At 41.7% G+C, this 18650-nt stretch overlaps 1 protein-coding gene across 6 annotated transcripts in view; it reads left to right on the forward strand.

Moving 5' to 3' along the window:
- Positions 1 to 514: 514 nt before the first annotated feature.
- LOC137233968 (zinc finger protein ztf-16-like) overlaps positions 515 to 18650 on the forward strand; it is a 67518-nt gene continuing 49382 nt past the window's right edge. For 5 of the 6 annotated variants that reach the window (XM_067757547.1, XM_067757549.1, XM_067757544.1 and 2 more), the window contains exons 1-2: positions 515 to 778; positions 841 to 1371. In XM_067757547.1, coding sequence (XP_067613648.1) covers positions 644 to 778; positions 841 to 1371 — 666 coding nt within the window. In that variant the 5' untranslated portion in view covers positions 515 to 643. Of the gene's footprint in view, positions 779 to 840; positions 1372 to 14856; positions 14927 to 18650 lie in introns of those variants that run through there. The other variant, XM_067757548.1, reaches the window with a different exon arrangement.

Below are 18650 nucleotides of genomic sequence, written 5' to 3' on the forward strand. Positions count from 1 at the left end.
AACTGCAAACGGTCAAAAATTAGCGCACAAAAGTTTACTAGGCAACTCTGTCTAGTGAGAGAGCGATCAACTGACACGTTCTTACGGAAAAAATCAAAATTGTTTTGATTTCTCCGTTCCGGACTACGTACGTACGGGCGTTGCACGTCGGTGAGTTTTCGTTTACATTGCACACTCATAAGATAGGTCGTGTCAGCTGACACGTTTTTGGTACGTACGTTCGTGAGTAACTGCCGCAAAACACTGCTGTGTTAAGCTGAAGTCATTGGTGCCGTATGTCGTATCGCTGTATCCGTATCCCTAACGTAATCAGCTGTTTATCGTTACGACGGTAAACCAAAACCCAATTGGTTGGCTACGATACGGTTACGACCTTAGCGGCACCAATAATCGATTGCATTGATTCTCATAAGATTGGTCGAATCAGCTGTTATAAGGTTACCGATACGGTTACCGATAAAGCACCAATGTCTCCAGCTTTACTCAGCCTTACACCTTGTATCGTTCATGATGGTATCGTTTCGCCATGATATACACACATCACTGTTAAAGTTTACAAATCTATACATTTTGTACATGTAAAATTACCACCAACACTGAAATAATCAAGGAAATTAATTAATAAGTAAAGAATTGGTGTAAAATGGAGTATCCTAATATTAGATTTGGAGAGGAGCATCTTTGCCGACTGTGTGGGAAAATGCAAACGGATGTAATACCACTTTGCAGCGAAGATGTCACGTTGATTAAGTACACATTGGGTTACCTTAATATTAAGGTAAAATCATTGATATTTATTAATAAGGACTTTTAACAAAAATTTTTAATTCGCTGACATAGTTTATTGATAATGATATGTTGCCGAAATGGCTATGCGCTACCTGCCAACGGCATGCTGAATCAACTAACAAATTTTTAATAATGGTAGAGGAAGGGCAACGTAATTTGATTGCACAAATTCAAGACGCCAATGAAGAGTGTGAATATACAATAACAGAAATTTCGGATGACAAAGAATTTATAAAGCTTGAAACCGATTATTTACATAGTCCTTTAAATTCAAAAGAAAATCTACTGAATAATGATATTTTTGAAATTAGAGAAATTGCGGAAGACGCTACAAATGCAAAAACATCTGCTACTGTGTTGAATACGGTATATATTGAGACAGAAGGCTCTGAAACGATCGCTTCGACAATGGTCGAGAAAAAGATGTCTGATACCGTTTCCTATTGTATTCAAACAGAAGATTATGTTATGAACACTCCTACGTTAGTCGAGAATACGCCGCATGACAATCCGGATTTAGATGCTAACGATACGGATTCTCAGATAGGTGCACATACCGAGGACAATTCTTTGACATCTAAGGTAAGTTGGAGAATTCTAAAAAAAAAGAAACTTGGAGAAAAGTATTTTGTAAACTTTCCTAAAAAATTAAATTCGGCTATTATTGCTTGTCACAAATATATTGCTTGTCACAAATATATTGGTAGCAGTCTGTTAAAAGCAAATGGGTCATATTCGTGCGAAAAAACTCCAAAGTTTTAGGGTGCTTCCCGATATACCAAAGGAAAAGCCTTCCCTTGGTAGGTCGTGGATTGTAAATTGATACACACGCTCTGGCCCGGAAGAAATTGCTATGATGTTTTTGTAGCAGTGAATGTTGTTGTTGTAGCAGTGCTTCACCGCATCCAAAAGGTGCGACCGATCACAAAATTGTCATCAATATCGTCTAACGGGAGTCCAAAGAAACTTGCTGTTTCAACAGGAGTGGGCCATAATAAGAGGGGTGTTAGGAGGCGTTGGTTGTAACAGTGACTCGCCCATGTAATAGATGCAATAACTTACAATCTAATTTCTGTCGTTACCCGTCTTTGGCAGTGGAATTGCGGAAAGCTGTTTACTGAGTTGCAAAAAGTTGACCTGATTTTTTGCAATTAGCGCCAGTTAACGTTAAAAACGGATGGAAAGCGTGTTGTTGTTGTTGTTGTAGCAGTGCAATGGGGTTACACTGAAATGACGGTCCTTGGTCGGGAAAAATCCCAAGTCGCTCCGGTACATAGAACCGGCTGCCTTGGGAATGTTGTTGTTGTTGTTGTAGCGATTAGGTTGCTCCCCGAAGGCTTTGGGGAGTTATCGATGTGATGGTCCTTTGTCGGATACAGATCCGATACGCTCCGGTAACAGCACCATTAAGGTGCTGGCCCGACCATCTCGGGAACGATTTATATGGCCACATTGAACCTTCAGGCCATCCCTCCCTCCCCACCCCCAAGTTCCATGAGGAGCTTGGGGTCGCCAGAGCCTCGTCTGTTAGTGAAACGGAATTCGCCGCTCGAAGGTGAGGTTGACAATTGGGTTGGAGAAGCTATATATTGCGCTACACAACCCCTTGAATCCCGCTGCCTTGGGAATGAATGAATTCTGCACAAAGTGTTGAGTTAAATATAAACTAAATGTTTAACAAGCTTCCCGTATTTCTTTGATTTACTTACACAGTATGCACAACTTTCCAGGACTTACCAACTAACCGAATAATCTGAATTACATTATTCAACGTCATAAAAAATTTACGTTACTTAGCTCATCATTTACGCCTGCATACTGGCTTAAGGCCCTACATCTGTGCGTTATGTCGAAATAAAAATGCTCATAAAACAGATCAGATGCCATCTAATCAAAGAAAGAAAGCATAGCCTCGAAGGTTTAGTGTGGTGATACTAAATCGTTCTCGGGCTTGTACCTTAATGGTGCCAGTTACCGGACATCTCTGATTTTTGTGATGACCATGAGAAATTGATCCATAGTGAATAATTTCATATAAAACAAGTAAGGAAGGCTAAGTTCGGGTGTAACCGAACATTACATACTCAGCTGCCAAATTACAGCTTGCCAAACTTTTAAATTACCTTCTTTTAAAAGTGGGCGGGGCGTGGCATAGTCGAAAATTTTACTAATTTTCTATTCTGCTTCATAAGGTCAACCCACCTACCAAGTTTCATCGCTTTATCCGTCTTTGCTAATGAATTATCGTGTTTTTCGGTTTTTCGAAATTTTCGATATCCAAAAAGTTGGCGTGGTTATAGTCCGATTTCCTTCATTTTAAATAGCCATCTGAGATGAGTGCCCAGGAACTTACATACCTAAATTTCATCAAGATACCTCAATATTTACTCGAGTTATCGTGTTTATGAACAGGCGGGCGGACGGACGGACTTCTTTTTTCGCCCAGATTATTTTGATATATAGAAGTCTATATCTATCTCGATTAGTTTATGCCGTTACGGGGTACCGTTATGCGAACAAAATTAATATACTCTGTGAGCTCTGCTCAGCTGAGTATAAAAATCTTGCGAATAGATATATTTGCAATAATAATATGTGCTAGCTTTTGCCGTTTCGTCGTAACTGTATAACCAAATATGTATCATTGGTCTAGCTGTTATAACGAAAATGAAAAAAGTGTTTGACACGGACAAAACAGTATCCCCAATACAATCCGGAATCGACCCGAAAATTATCCCTCAAACAGTCTCGAAGTTAACTTGAAAACGCTGGTCTACAATTATCTCGAACGCATTTCGATTATCCCAAAATGATCCTCCAAAATATCCGGAAAACAAGTGATTGGGACATAGTTCCAAAATTATGCGAAACTGTCCACGAAATCTCCCAGACAATAATAACAAAATTAAGCGGCAATAGACCCTAAAAGATTGGGCAATAGTCCTGAAGTGATACCGAAATAGTCCCGATAACAACCCCAAATGATAAAACAACCCTCCCCCAGCGGGTTAGGGGGCTTAGAATATACCCAATGCAGGTGCTAAATTGATTCAAGGAGCTTTGTAACGCAACCCTTTCAAGGTGTTGCCAGCGAAATTTATCGCTACAACAACATAAAACAACCCTAAGTCGATCAAAAATTAACTCTTGCCAGAGGGGTGGAACCTCCATTTTCAAAGAAATATTAGTTATTCAAGATTTCTTAGTACAATAGTAGGGTTAGGTAATCGGATATCTTTGTTCCATTCTTGTTTATTTTTTTAAGTTTATGTGCTATAATGGCAAGTTTTTTTGTCGTTTCATAACTAGTCACGCCTCTCATCTCTGTTTTGTGATAACTGAAGTCAATTGGGAGCACCAATGATGGTAAAGTCTTCCTCCACCTGACTCTCCCAACTCTGTGAAGGTCTCGGCATTCGTCTGCTTCCAACATACGGTGGCAACTGAAACACTTTCTTGGCCGAAGCGTTTTCATCCATTAGCATAACATGACCTAGCGAAACCATTGCGTTTTTGCTGCATTATTTTTATATCTGCGTAAAGCTCTTACAGCTCATCATTATGCCTCCTGTGATACTGTTGTTGTTGCGTAGAGGACCACAAATCTTCTGTAGAACTTTTCTCTCGAACGGTCCAAGGACTATCTCCTCTTCCTTTGACACCGTCCATGATTTCGAGCCGTACATAAGGAAAGGTATGATGAGCGACTTATAGAGCTTGATTTTGTGCGCTGAGATGGGACTTTACTTTTCAATTGCCCACCCAGTCCAAAGAGCACTTATTGGCAAGAGCTGACATTGTTTTTGCTGTTAACGCTGGCTCCCAAATAGAAGACATCTTTTACAGTCTCGAATTAATAAGACCAATAATATCATTCTAGCAGAACTAAACCGTAATGGTATAATCTGTTATAAGAGCGTCCAATTACTGTGGTGTGCTGATGGTATTGATATTATTGGCACTTCTTCTAGCTTCATGGTGGTGGTGTTGTTGTTGTAGCAGTGCTTCGCCCCACCTAACAGCTGCGACCGATCACAAATTGTAATCGATATCCTATAACGGGAGTCCAAGGAAACTTGCTGTTTCAACAGGGGTGGACCATAATGAAGGGGTCGCTTCCCAAGGCAGTCGGTTCTATGTACCGGAGCGACTCGGGATTTTTCCCGACCAAGAACTGTCATTTCAGTGTGACCCCATTTAATTTGTTTCGTCCCTCCCACAAATTGTCATCCTCCCAGCAGCTCCTTGCAGCAGGACTGCTACATATTCTCTTACTGCGGGAAGGTATCGAGCCCAATCCGGGTCCGTCTCCTGACCCCGGTCCTGAGAAATGGTTTTGCTGCATTTGCCAGAAAAGAATCTTTTTAGGACGGGTCATACTCTGTTCAGTGTGTCTCGTGCAAGGGATGGTTGCATCGGACAGGTTGTTCCGGGCTTGATCCCAAAACCCGACGTCCCCGTAACTTTTATAAATCTTTTGTGGCTCCTTGCTGCTCACGCCCAAGGGCGTCCCGTAGTCTACGCCTAAGCGCGCCCCCACTACCTTCCAGCAGCCTCGCTGCTCAGCAAGCCACAACAAGTACCCGCTGCTGCTCGCGCCCCACGGCGCCAACAACTCAAACAGCTGATACCACTCATAACTACTACCTTCGTAGTAGAACTGGTAGCAATGATGAGCATCAGCCCCTGCCCCCGTCTTCTTCTCCCCCCCTCTTTTCTGGCAGCAATCGTGCAGGTCAGGGAAACAGACTCTTAGTCCCTACCTCCGTTTGCACCGTCTGCCAGCACAGAATATATAGGTTTGCGACATCCGCTCAATGCAGCTCCTGCCTTGGGTGGTGCCACTTTCCTAGATGTTCTGGTCTCCGCGACGGCAACCCCTCGACGGGTTTCATCGCGCCATGTTGCCAGGTCGCAAACCCAAATCATCCGGGTACCCCAATGCTTGCCCAAGGGCGCCCAGTCCCAAGGCCACAACAGCAATTGCGGCCTGGCCTTCCACAACCTAGGCGTAGTCACCCGTCACTTACCTAGAGTGGCGGCGTCACCCCTCATGCACTTCAGAATTCTGCAGTTAAACTGTAATGGACTAACTGGGAAGATTACGGAGATAGTCGATTTCATGAAGCGGCACAACATCCGCATTGCTGCGATTAAAGAGACTAAACTCACAGCAAGATCTGCATTGCAGCCATGCTCTGGGTATAATGTCCACAGGAAAGACCGCGAGAGCGGAAATGGAAGCGGCCTCGCGTTTATTATACACCACTCTGTGCAATATTATATATTTGATCCTGGCATCGACGGCAGGTACAATGTCTTAGAACGTCAAGGCCTATCTGTTCGGTCAGGCGATGCAAATCTAGAAATCATCAACATCCCTCCTGTCACCTGTTGCCCCAGTGGATACCGCCCTAATATCGAGGCCTTACTCACTGGCAATAATCGCATTATCTTAGGCGATTTCAATGCCCATCACGACCTATGGCATTCAAACTTGCGGGCGGACAGTAGGGGTGAGATGTTGGCGGATCAAATAGAAGAAACGACGTTCTGCACAATAAACGGAGACGCCCCCACACGTATGGTAGTAAGCTGTCATAGCTCGCCAGATATCTCAATCGTGAGCGCAGAACTCGTAAACTGCGTCAACTGGCAGCCGATGGTAACATTGGCATCCGACCACCTGCCCATACTTATTTCGTTCGAGCGTACCGCCGACTTCATTGTCACCGAAAAACGCACTTTCATAAACTTCAAAAAAGGAAAGTGGGAAGAATATAAATCTGCAACAGACAGCAGCTTCGCTGCCCCCCCTATCCCGACTGATGCCCGCCAAGGGGAGCGTGCCTTCCGTAAGGTCATTGAATCCGCCCCGTACATTTCATTCCCGCCGGGAGAATTCCCGAAATCCGGCCCACTTCCCGGCGGAGGCCGCGAGCTTAGCGAGGGAACGCGACCTTATAAGACAGCTTGATCCAGGCGACCCCCAAATAAGGGATATAAACCAACGCATCAGATTGCTTGTGGACGAACACAAGCGGGCGAAATGGGAAGAGCACCTAAGAGGTTGTAACCTCTCTACCGGTGTAGGTAAACTTTGGTCCACCGTAAAGTCCCTATCGAACCCGACTAAGCACAAAGACAAAGTTTCCATCGCCTTTGGCGATAAGGTGCTGTCGGATGCGAAAAAATGCGCGAGCGCTTTCTGCCGACAATATATAATGCATCCTACGGTTGACAAAGATAGACGGAGAGCCAATAGACACGCACATAAACACAAATTCAGCGCGTCACCAATCACCATCACCGCTAGAGAGGTTGAGGACGTCATTGGTCGCGCTAAACCATCCAAAGCAGTGGGCCCAGACGGCATAGCCATGCCGATGCTTAAAAACCTAGGGAAAGAGGGTTTCAAATATTTAGCGCATGTCTTCAACCTGTCTCTTTCCACCTTTGTCATACCCGAGAAATGGAAAATGGCCAAGGTGATCCCGCTACTAAAACCTGGGAAACCAGCTAACATAGGTGAGTCATATCGTCCGATATCTCTCCTATCGCCAGTGGCAAAGACGCTTGAAGCCATTTTGCTCCCTTATTTCCAAGCACATTTGCAGCTAGCCCCTCATCAGCATGGCTTCAGAAAACTCCATAGCACTACCTCCGCGCTAAATGTCATTAGCACCCAGATAAATTGCGGTTTGAATCTGCACAATAATGGCCACAGGCCCAGGCCCAGATATCGATGAGCTATGTAATAAAATAAACGGCTATTTCCCTGATCTCTCCAGTTTTTTCGCCTCGCGAAACCTGGCATTGTCACCGACTAAATCTTCCGCGACCTTATTTACAACATGGACGCCCCAAATGTCGACCATATTGAACATCCACGTCGATGGCACTACGCTACCGACTGTCCTACACCCCAAAATCTTCGGTGTGACGTTTGATCAGGATCTACATTTTGGTGCGCACGCAACCGCAATTGTTCCGAGAATTCAGAGCCGTAATAAAATCCTCAAATCCCTTGCTGTCAGTACCTGGGGAAAAGATAAAGAAACGCTCATGACCACATACAAAGCAATTAGCCAGGCGATTACGTGCTACGCGTCACCCATATGGTCGCCAAGCCTAAAAACTACCCACTGGAAGAAACTACAGGCCTGCCAAAATACTGCTCTCAGAATGGGCACGGGCTGTCTTCTTATGTCCCCAGAACACCATCTGCATAATGAGGCGAGAATACTCCCCATCAGGGAGAGAAATGAGAAACCTGGGCATCCCAACAGACATCTGATTGACGAACCAGCACCGCCTAGGGGCCTAAGGAGTCATCTCCGTAAGCATTTTGAGGAAATACGGCACCTGAGAACCCAGCCGTATGAAGCGAAAAAACGCAAGCAGGTTCTGGGATTCAAGGGGTTGTGTAGCGCAATATATAGCTTCTCCAACCCAATTGTCAATCTCACCTTCGAGCGGTGAATCCCGTTTCACTATCAGACGAGGCTCTGGCGACCCCAAGCTCCTCATGGAACTTGGGGGTGGGGAGGGAGGGATGGCCTGAAGGTTCAATGTGGCCATGTAAATCGTTCCCGAGAAGGTCGGGCCAGCACCTTAATGGTGCTGTGTTACCGGAGCGTATCGGATCTGTATCCGACAAAGGACCATCACATCGATAATACTCCCCAAAGCCTTCGGGGAGTAACCTAATCGCTACAACAACAACAACAACAACAAGCAGGTCCTTGGTGAATGTCGGGTTGATTCTGGATAGGTAAGAGTTTAACCTGTTACAGTATCCAGAATGAAGTTGAGCAAGAGTGACACGCGTTTCCCTGCGGAGTATACGTTCCTCTTCCGCAAGTTTTGGGTACTTTTCTTTGAGTACTGGATTCACCAGGCAATTCCCGGCATAAAGGCCGACGTCTGTTTGTGGAGTTCACCAAGGACCTGCTTGTGTTTTTTTTTGCTTCATAGGGCTGGGTTCTTAGGTTCCGTATTTCTTCAAAATGCTTACGGAGATGACTCCTTAAGCCCCTAGGCGGTGTTGGCTCATCAATCAGATGTCTGTTGGAATGCCCAGGTTTCTGGGTATTCAACAGGAACTGTTTGGTTAGCATCTCATTTCTCTCCCTGATGGGGAGTATTCTCGCCTCATTATGTAGATGGTGTTCTGGGGACATAAGAAGACAGCCCGTAGCGATTCTGAGAGTAGTATTTTGGCAGGCCTGTAGCTTCTTCCAGTGGGTAGTTTTTAGTCTTGGCGACCATATGGGTGACGCGTAGCACGTAATCGGCTGGCCAATTGCTTTGTATGTAGTAATGAGCGTTTCTTTATGTTTCCCCAAGTACTGCCAGCAAGGGATTTGAGGATTTTATTACAGCTCTGGATTTTCGGTACAATTGCGGCTGCGTGCTCACCAAAATGTAGATCCTGATCAAACGTCACACCCAAGATTTTGGGGTGTAGGACAGTCGGTAGCGTAGTGCCATCGACGTGGATGTTCAAAATGGTCGACATTTGGAACGTTGTAAATAAGTTCGCGGAAGGTTTAGTCGGTGATAATGCCAGGTTTCGCGAGGCGAAAAAATGGAGAGATCAGGGAGGTAGCCGTTTATTCTGTTGCAGAGCTCATCGATCTGTGGGCCTGGGCCTGTGGCCATTATTGTACAGTCATCGGCGTAGGAAACGATAGTGACTCCTTCTGGTGGTGAAGGTAGATATGTAGAAATTAAACAAAAGTGGGGATAGGACACCACCCTGTGGCACCCCTTGTTTAATTCTTCTTGGTTTTGATGTTTCGTTTCTAAATTGCACCGATGCCTGCCGACCACCCAGATAATTTGCGGTCCACCTTTTAAGACATGGGGGAAGGGTAGACCCTTCCAGGTCTTGCAGTAATGAGCCATGGTTGACCGTATCAAAAGCTTTAGATAGGTCTAGCGCTACGAGTACTGTTCTATGGTGGTGGTTTTGATTTAAACCGCAAATTATCTGGGTGCTGATGGTATTTAGCGCGGTGGTGGTGCTATGGAGTTTTCTGAAGCCATGCTGATGAGAGGCTAGCTGCAAATTTGCTTGGAAGTAGGTTTGCTACTGGCGATAGCCATTTGGCCATTTTCCATTTTTCGGATATGACAAAGGTGGAAAGAGGCAGGAGCTGCCTAAGGCGTAAACTACGGGACGCCCTTGTGCGTGAACAGCAAGGAGCCACAAAAGATTTATAAAAGTTACGTGGACGTCGGGTTTTGGGATCAAGGCCAGAACAACCGGTCCGATGCAACCATCCCTTACACGAGACACACTGAACAGAGTATGACCGTCCTAAAAAGATTCTTTTCCGGCAGATGCAGCAAAACCATTTCTCAGGACCGGGGTCAGGAGACGGGCCCGGATTGGATTCGATACCTTCCCGAAGCAAGAGAATATGGAGCAGCCCCGCTGCTAGGAGCTGCTGGGAGGATGACAATTTGTGGGAGGGACGCAACAAATTAAATGGGGTTACACTGAAATGACAGCCCTTGGTCGGGAAAAACCCGAGTCGCTCCGGTACATAGAACCGACTGCCTTGGGAAGCGACTGCCTTGGTGGTGGTGTTGTTGTTGTTGTTGTAGCAATGCTCGCCCCACCTTATAGCCGCGACCGATCACAAATTGTCATCAATAACCTCTAACGGGAGTCCAAGGAAACTTGCCGTTTCAACAGGGGTGGACCATAAGGAAAGGGGTGTTAGAGGCGTTGGTTCCACATTACAATTGAAGAGATGGTTGGTGTCATGTGGGGACACATTGCAAGCGGGGCATACATTTTGTATGTCGGGGTTGATTCTGGATAGGTAAGAGTTTAACCTGTTACAGTATCCAGAACGAAGTTGAGCAAGAGTGACACGTGTTTCCCTGGGGAGTATGCGTTCCTCTTCCGCAAGTTTTGGTGATGGTGTCGCTATATATTGTAACGAATTTAGGGAAATTCCACTTTTTCCAAACCTTCTGCTAACGTTCGAGTCGCTAAACTGTTGAATAAATAACTCCAATATTCAATAATGCAAAATGATCTTTATTAGACTACTTTGAGAGTACTTCACAATAACACTTATACTTCACCACCAATAGCGTGCTTAAATCAAACTGCTTCCCGCCTACTCAGCTTTCGCTGCTTTTATACTCTCTGTTGCCTCATTCACCCATTTTTCCTAAGGTCTACTTCGTCGGATGATTACATGTGTTTGTGCGTATCTCTCCTTTGCCTTGTATGTATGTGAGTAAATGATGATTGATTTGTTTACGTACACATAAGTGGCAACTTGCTTTATTGTTGTGCCTTTATTTAATAACCTTAGCGATGTATCAGTTAGTGATGCTAATATTCGTCACAATATGTTAAAAGTAGTTTGTCCTGTAAATTATGTTGTACTTCGTGTACCGGTGATTCTTTAGAATTTGTGTTCGTTAATGTATTTTAAGCGTACGTAGATAAGGTCCAGGTCGGCTGTGCATATATTCACCAAGTAAATTTTCCTGGCTTTACTGATTTTCTACAACCTTTACTCTTTAATTACGAAAATATTGTCCTAGCGAGTGACTTCAACAGCAACCTGCTCGTAGAGTCTAATCTTAAACTAACTATGGAATCTCTGGGACTCTTCCCTGTTAACATTACCGTACCAACACATTTTACTAACACCAGTACCTCGCTGCTAGACCTCTTCTTTGTAAACTACTCAGAGAAAGTACTTCTTTACGACCAGCTGTGTTCTCCAAATTTTTCTAAACATGACCTCCTATTCATTACTTACAACTTTCAAACGTCGTGCACTCGGAACTCGTTTACATATTGTGATTTTAAAAGTATAAATTATAATGCACTTGCTGAACCAGTGGAGTCTGTGAACTGGAGAATGATTCGCACGCTGATATCGGTGGATGAGCAAATAAAATTCCTTCAAGACAGCATTAATAAGCTCTTTGATGACCATGTTCCAACGAGACTTAAAGTGACGAAAAACAATGGCAATCAAAAGCTGGCCGACTCCCTGCCAACAAAGCCATAAGATCGGCTAAAGTACATTTCTACGAAAATAAATTCAGCACCGCTTTAAATTCAAGGGAAACTTGGAATACGATCATGAAAATTGGAAATGGTAAATCCAAAGGCGGTCTCTCAGGCCTCCCCTATGTAGATGTTATCAATGATACTGTTTTAAAGTTACCTCCTTCAGTTGCCAATATATGTATTGATAACTACTGTCATCGTGTTAATGTTGATTCAAGTCCTCTCGACTTTGTTCGCGCCGTTGACTGTGATGTTGTGCAAGCCATACTTTCTGTAAAGTCCAACGCTATAGGTTTAGACGCACTATGTGAAAAATTTCTAAAAATCATTCTACCCGTAATCCTACCCCATATAACCTATTTAATAAACTCTATCCTAACCACGAATGTCTTTCCAAAATGATGGAAAGCTGTTAAGGCTATCCCTATTTCCAAACAAAACAAAGAGTACAGGCCGATAGCCATACTGCCTTTTCTATCGAAAGTCGTTGAGCGCATCTTGCATGGGCAGATCGCCACATCTGGTTTCAGACCAAAAAGGCGCTGTACTACGGCACTTATTTCTGTGGTAGAAGATATACGGGAGCGCAAAGATCGCTTTTCTAACCCTTCTTGACCACTCCAAAGCCTTTAACTCTGTCGACCATGCCCTACTATGTAAGAAGCTGGAAAATACCTTATTACCTATTTCGAAGGCTTCAATTTCTTCATTCTACGAAGGCAATGCTTCTTGCACGTGTTAAATACCGTATGCTAATTTCTGAACGGCAATTCTTCGTTACTTCGATCCGTCTTTGGAACAGCTAGAATAAGACAAATAAGTAATGCACTGCATTTCAAAAAAGAGTTAATCTTGTTTTATAACTGACTCACCTCTTCTTCCTCAACTTACTCCTTTCACTGATTTCCTATCCGTTTTTTTCGCCACCTTTCTATCTTCTCTAAGGATAGAACATAATGTGGCGAATATTAGCATCTTAACATCACAATGCTGTTAGTAAATAAACACAACAACCGTAAGCCCGAATATTTCACACACATAACCAGCAGCTTGAAGCAAGCAGCTTATTTCACATACACATATGTAGTCAGCAGATAAGAGCGAAGAAGAAAGAGCACCAAGTAAGACACACACTGTTGCAGAAGGCATGGTCATGAAAAGTCTAGACCTTAGGAGAAATAGGTGAACGAGGCTAATGAATTAGTCATAGTGAACCTAGACAAGTGTGTCAACTAAGCGATAAACGTCAAAACTACAAACAGCCTCGCTCACCTGATGCAAATCTCAGGTCTAGAGTTGCATTTTTGGTACGTAAGAGTACTTCAAGCTGAGTTGCATTTGATAGTTTAATAAAACATTGTAGTATTTACAGATGAAATAGTTGCATATACTATTTCCGCGGAAAAAATACTAGAAGATTTGTAGCCTGCAATAATGCGAAAACACACGGAAAGCAAAATTTATTTAAATTAGAGTCAAAATATAAAGCGCCACACGTGTAACATGGAAAAATTTCACTTCTAAGGCTGTTTACACAAATGCATAACATGCTAACCTAATATAAACGCACGCAAGTCATTTTCTGTCAAAAATTTCTCATGCACATAAATCTTGTATGAGAGCAACCCAAATTGAATTTGCTGCGTGAAAACCTAACTCGATTTCCAATTTTTGTTCTGCGTGACATTTAGATTTGACTTTTGCACACATGCTTTACATTGCCGCAACGCATTCTTATTTGGGTTATGCGTGCGCTAAAAAAACGCAGTGCGGTTTTATTACGTTGGCATGTAAGGGCAAAATTATATAAACGCTTTGTTCGCTTTAAAGCAAAGATAACGTACGGCGTTTCATTGTTTTTCGTATGGCGTTTTCAAAGCGTAAGCACGCAACCAAAGCATTTATGTAAATTTTTCGATACTTCGCCCGACAGATGAATTAATGAATGCAACACAACCAAAGCGTCTGTGTAAATCCGCCTTAATTTTTATAGCTGTGAAAGTCTCCTGCAAATAAAATGGTGCTGTAAGTGCAAACAAATCAAACTCCTATATGACACTACTTTATTTTCTATGTATTTTTCTTGTATTTTCTCTTATATTTTCTGTCGAGGGAGCAAATAAGGTTTCAGTACCGGTGTAAGTGTGTGAACTATTTTTAAAAAAACTAACGAAATACAAGAAAAATACAAAGTAGTTCAATAAAAACAAACAAGCCAGTTTGTTGTTGTTGTTGTTGTTGTAGCGATTAGGTTACTCTCCGAAGGCTTTGGGGAGTGTTATCGATGTGATGGTCCTTTGTCGGATACAGATCCGATACGCTCCGGTAACACAGCACCATTAAGGTGCTGGCCCGACCATCTCGGGAACGATTTATATGGCCACATTGAACCTTCAGGCCATCCCTCCCTCCCCACCCCCAAGTTCCATGAGGAGCTTGGGGTCGCCAGAGCCTCGTCTGTTAGTGAAACGGGATTCGCCGCTCGAAGGTGAGGTTGACAATTGGGTTGGAGAAGCTATATATTGCGCTACACAACCCCTTGAATCCCTAGCCAGTTTGTATTTCGATAGGGTTTTTTGACAATAGGCCGTTTTTTCTTTATTTTTTCTGACAAATGAAAATTTTGTTTTTAGTTTCAAAATTTTGTGCATAAAAACACAACTAAATTCAAAGTGTAAATTGCGTGTGCAAATGAGTTTTCAATAAGTGTACATTTTTCAGTTTTTCATAGTTAAGGAATTGACCTCCAGATTCTTGTGTTAAACAAATATAGTGTACTTGGGTACAGAAATTCAAATTAAAAAGTTTTTCACAATTGATTGAAAAACTCTATGTTTTCTCTGCTTTTTGCACTTAAAGGAGTAACCCTCCGTAATAAATTAAACTTTTAATAAAAAGCAATAACTCTGAACTGAACATTTTTCGCCATGATATAAAATTAAAACGCTGTGGAACAGGAGCAACACTTTTGTGACTACATAAACCCTGTTTCAATCTTTTACGTCTCTGCACAGAACCCTAATTGACCGTTTTCAACCGAAACAACAATGGCAACCCAGATTTTCCCGTTATACTCACTTAAGCGAGTGCCTGCCAGAAAGAAGTCAACACACTTGTCTTGTACACTATCGAATCAATTTGATTTCAACACGCTATACGTCAAGTACGCGATGATTGTAATTGTGAAGTATCATTGTAAATAAAGACCATTTTGCCATACTGAATATTGCAGTTATTTATTCTACAGTTCGGCGATTCAACGTTAAAAGAAGGTGCATAATAATCAGAAACCGTCCAAAATTCGTTACACTAAAAATGATTACCGAACTACCATTGCAGTCTCCTTTATCCACACTGTCGGAAAATCAACAAAACAAAATAAGTCTGCTTAATTCTTATTTCTGTTCTGCATCCCAAGGCTAACGGGTTAATTAAACTTCCTTAACCCTAACGCCATAGTCGATTAACCTAAAAATCGTGAAAATTTCATGAAAATGAAGAAAGCGCAAAAAAATACAAACATATTCCACAAAAAATAAGTCTTAGTCATAACGTTTCCAAAACAATGAATAAAATCTACAAAAAGTTATTAAATTCACCAACTAGGTTATGGATATGGCGAGAAACCAAAAAACAATTGGTTGGCTATGGCATGATTATGGCGTTAGCGTTATGGTATGGCACCATTAATCGATTACATTGATTTCCATAAGGTTGGTTCAATCAGCTGTTTTATCTGGTTATGGATAAGTCACCATTAATTGGCCTTTAAAGGGCCTTTAAACTTGACTTATCCATATCCGTACAAAACAGCTGATCCAACCAGCCTTATGGAAATAAATGTAATTGGTCAATGGTGCCATACCATAACGCCCTAGCCATAACCAGCCTTCCAATTTGTTTTTGGTTTTTCGCCATATCCATAACCTAAAAATATTTGAGTTGGTAAATTTATTAGCTTTTTATATATTTTATTTATTGCTTTGGACATGATACAAAAAATGGAGGTAGTTACATTTAGTGTGACGTTAGCCACTTGACTTTTACGGGGACAATGACAATTGCACCAAAAACAAGCTACCAGATTGAAAAATGTTACGAATTTTTCTAATTTTGATGGATTTCATATTAACGGATACGACTAAATTACTTTCATATTTTAAATAAAACAGAAAAAAAAAAATTTTCCGCGTGTGTTGAAAATATTTTAATACGAAATATCAGCCTAGAAAAGAAGGTTTTTAATAAGTTTTTCGAGCTCCCGAAATGGTGGAAGAAACATGGTTTGAAGTATACAAAGCAAGGGAATACAGCCTTCTTAAGTGTCCGTACGTTTGCTCAGAGCATCTTGACAAAACATACACGTTTGTCAATTGATTGTCCAAATGTCCTTATAAACCGACACCGCAAATTCTAAAGAGTTTAGCATAATTAAACGCAATTATTATGAAATTGAATGGTGATAAATTTGCTACAAGTCCGCATTTTTTATTTATTGTATAATTCAAGTGTAGCGCTTGAGGAGGGAATATTTAAGCCATTTTTAAGGGAGAACATTACCCTGCAGATCTGCAGGTTAGCCACTAGTTATGAAAGTTCTTTTGCCCGTTGTACCAGGGGTCACCTTGGGGCAAGCCCCGCCTATACATATTCTGTGCCCTTTTAGCATTGGCATGAATGTAGCGTCCCACAAACGTAACAAATTAAATACGTACCAGTCACTACAGACTTTGGAGGTACACATTTTCTCAACATGCCTTGAGAAATATCCACTGTAGAGGCATGATAGTAGGGCTATGCTAGAACAACAGGACTTCTCGTGTTTTTTTTCTGTCTAGTGGTCAAGCTGCTATAAAGGTATGAGTCATTAACCAATGCATGGGTCATTATGCACTATTTTTCAATAAAATTGCATGTTTTACTGTATTCTGAATAGATATGTATGCACATAAATCGTGCTAGAGCATATTATTATCGTCTCGGATGACCATTGCGTTTTCATCCTGAAGGAAATTTCCATCCCGAAAAACCACAATATCGCTTTAAACAGTAAAGGTATGGCAACGCTTCTAGCAAAACAACAAAGATTACGAAACTTCAAAAATCCCCAAATACGTAAAAAAATTTTGAGTAGAACCATGATACAAAAAAGAAGATAGATCCACTCAAATTTTTTGACGTATTTGGGAATTTTTGAAGTTTCATAATGTTTGTTGTTTTGCCAGAAGTGTTGCCATACCGTTACTGTTTAAGGCGAAATTGTTTTTTTTTCGAGATGGAAATTTCCTTTAGGATGAAAAGGCAATGGTCATCTGAGACAATAATAATATGCTTTAGCACGATTTATGTACATATATATCGATTGAGAATACAGTAAAACATGCAATTTTATTGAAAAATAGTGGATAATGGCTCATATCTTTATGGCAGATTGACCCCTAGATAGAAAAAAATACACGACAAATCCTGTTGCTCTAGTATGGCCCTATTATCATGCCCCTACAGTGGATATTTCTCAAGGCATGTTGAGAAAAAGTGTACCTCCAAAGTACACTAATTTTTGGAATATGTTCGTAATTTTTTGCGTTTTCTTCATTTTTATGAAAATTTTACGATTTTTAGGTTAAGGCACCAATAATTGATGCCAATTGATATGGATAAGTAAAAATATGGTTATGACTATGGCGTTATGACCATGTCAACTTTGTCAGGCCCTTTAATCTCTATAAATATACATATTGTAGTCGCGACTTCTCTTTTCAATGAACTAATTACGCGTTTCTTAACTAGTGTCGAAACTCCGATACTTTACGATACTTTACGATACTTTTACATTAGGGCTAGTACACACGGTAAGCTAAGGGATAACTTAAAGGGCTCATTACTGAAACTTAGCATATACTTGATTTGGTTTGAGAACTGTCACTTACAGTTCTCTTAAACGAACATTGCATGTTACTGATTACTCAAAACTTAGCAACACTTAACTTGACTTAGAAGTCTGTTGAATTTTGATTTTCTATGTAAGTTCTAAGTGACGTTTACATTTTGAGATGCCATTTGTTTGTTTCCATTTCATTTTGACATTTTGTCACACAAATTGACATTTATTTAAAAATAAATTTCAACGCTGATTATGATGCCAGATTGTGTGCGCCAAGTGGAGTATAATCGTGGCTAAGTTGCCAAGTTTACACCAAGTCAAGTCAAGTCTATGCTAAGTATCAGAAAGGGGGACTTAAGGGTCAGATACACTATGCGACATGGCAACATAATCATACACGGTTAGCCTACTGTACATGAGACGTAACTGTAATCTGTAATATACTACAGTTCGGCCATCCTGACCCTCAAATTGACCCCAATTTGCCAACTTAATATTATAATAATATTTCAAGTTAATTTGTTATTTCTATATCTGACCCGGTAAGCGTTTCTTCAGGACCACTTTCGACAACTAAGTTCGCTGAGCTCAAGACCCATTTTTTGAGCTAACTAGCTTCAACAACACCATTGTATGGTATTTGCGTGATCTGTCAACCGTCGGCATCGCGTACTACATACCTGTCATGAGGTAGGACCCGTTCAATTAATAAGGCTCACGATATTTAGGATCTAATTTTTTGTTGGTGCCTGTCGTAGTGTTACTGTGTCTAATAACTAGGTAATCGCCTTTCTCATACTTTTCAGCAGGCCCATTACGTTTCAGAAAGTAGTTATGATTTGATTCTTGCGATTTGATTATATTTTTTTGTGCGGCATCTCTCACCAAAGCTAAGTCACGCTCAACTACACTGTTACTAAGTAC

The sequence above is a fragment of the Eurosta solidaginis genome, chromosome 5 (assembly GCF_040869045.1).
Source record: "Eurosta solidaginis isolate ZX-2024a chromosome 5, ASM4086904v1, whole genome shotgun sequence".
NCBI classification, from domain to species: Eukaryota; Metazoa; Arthropoda; class Insecta; order Diptera; family Tephritidae; genus Eurosta; species Eurosta solidaginis.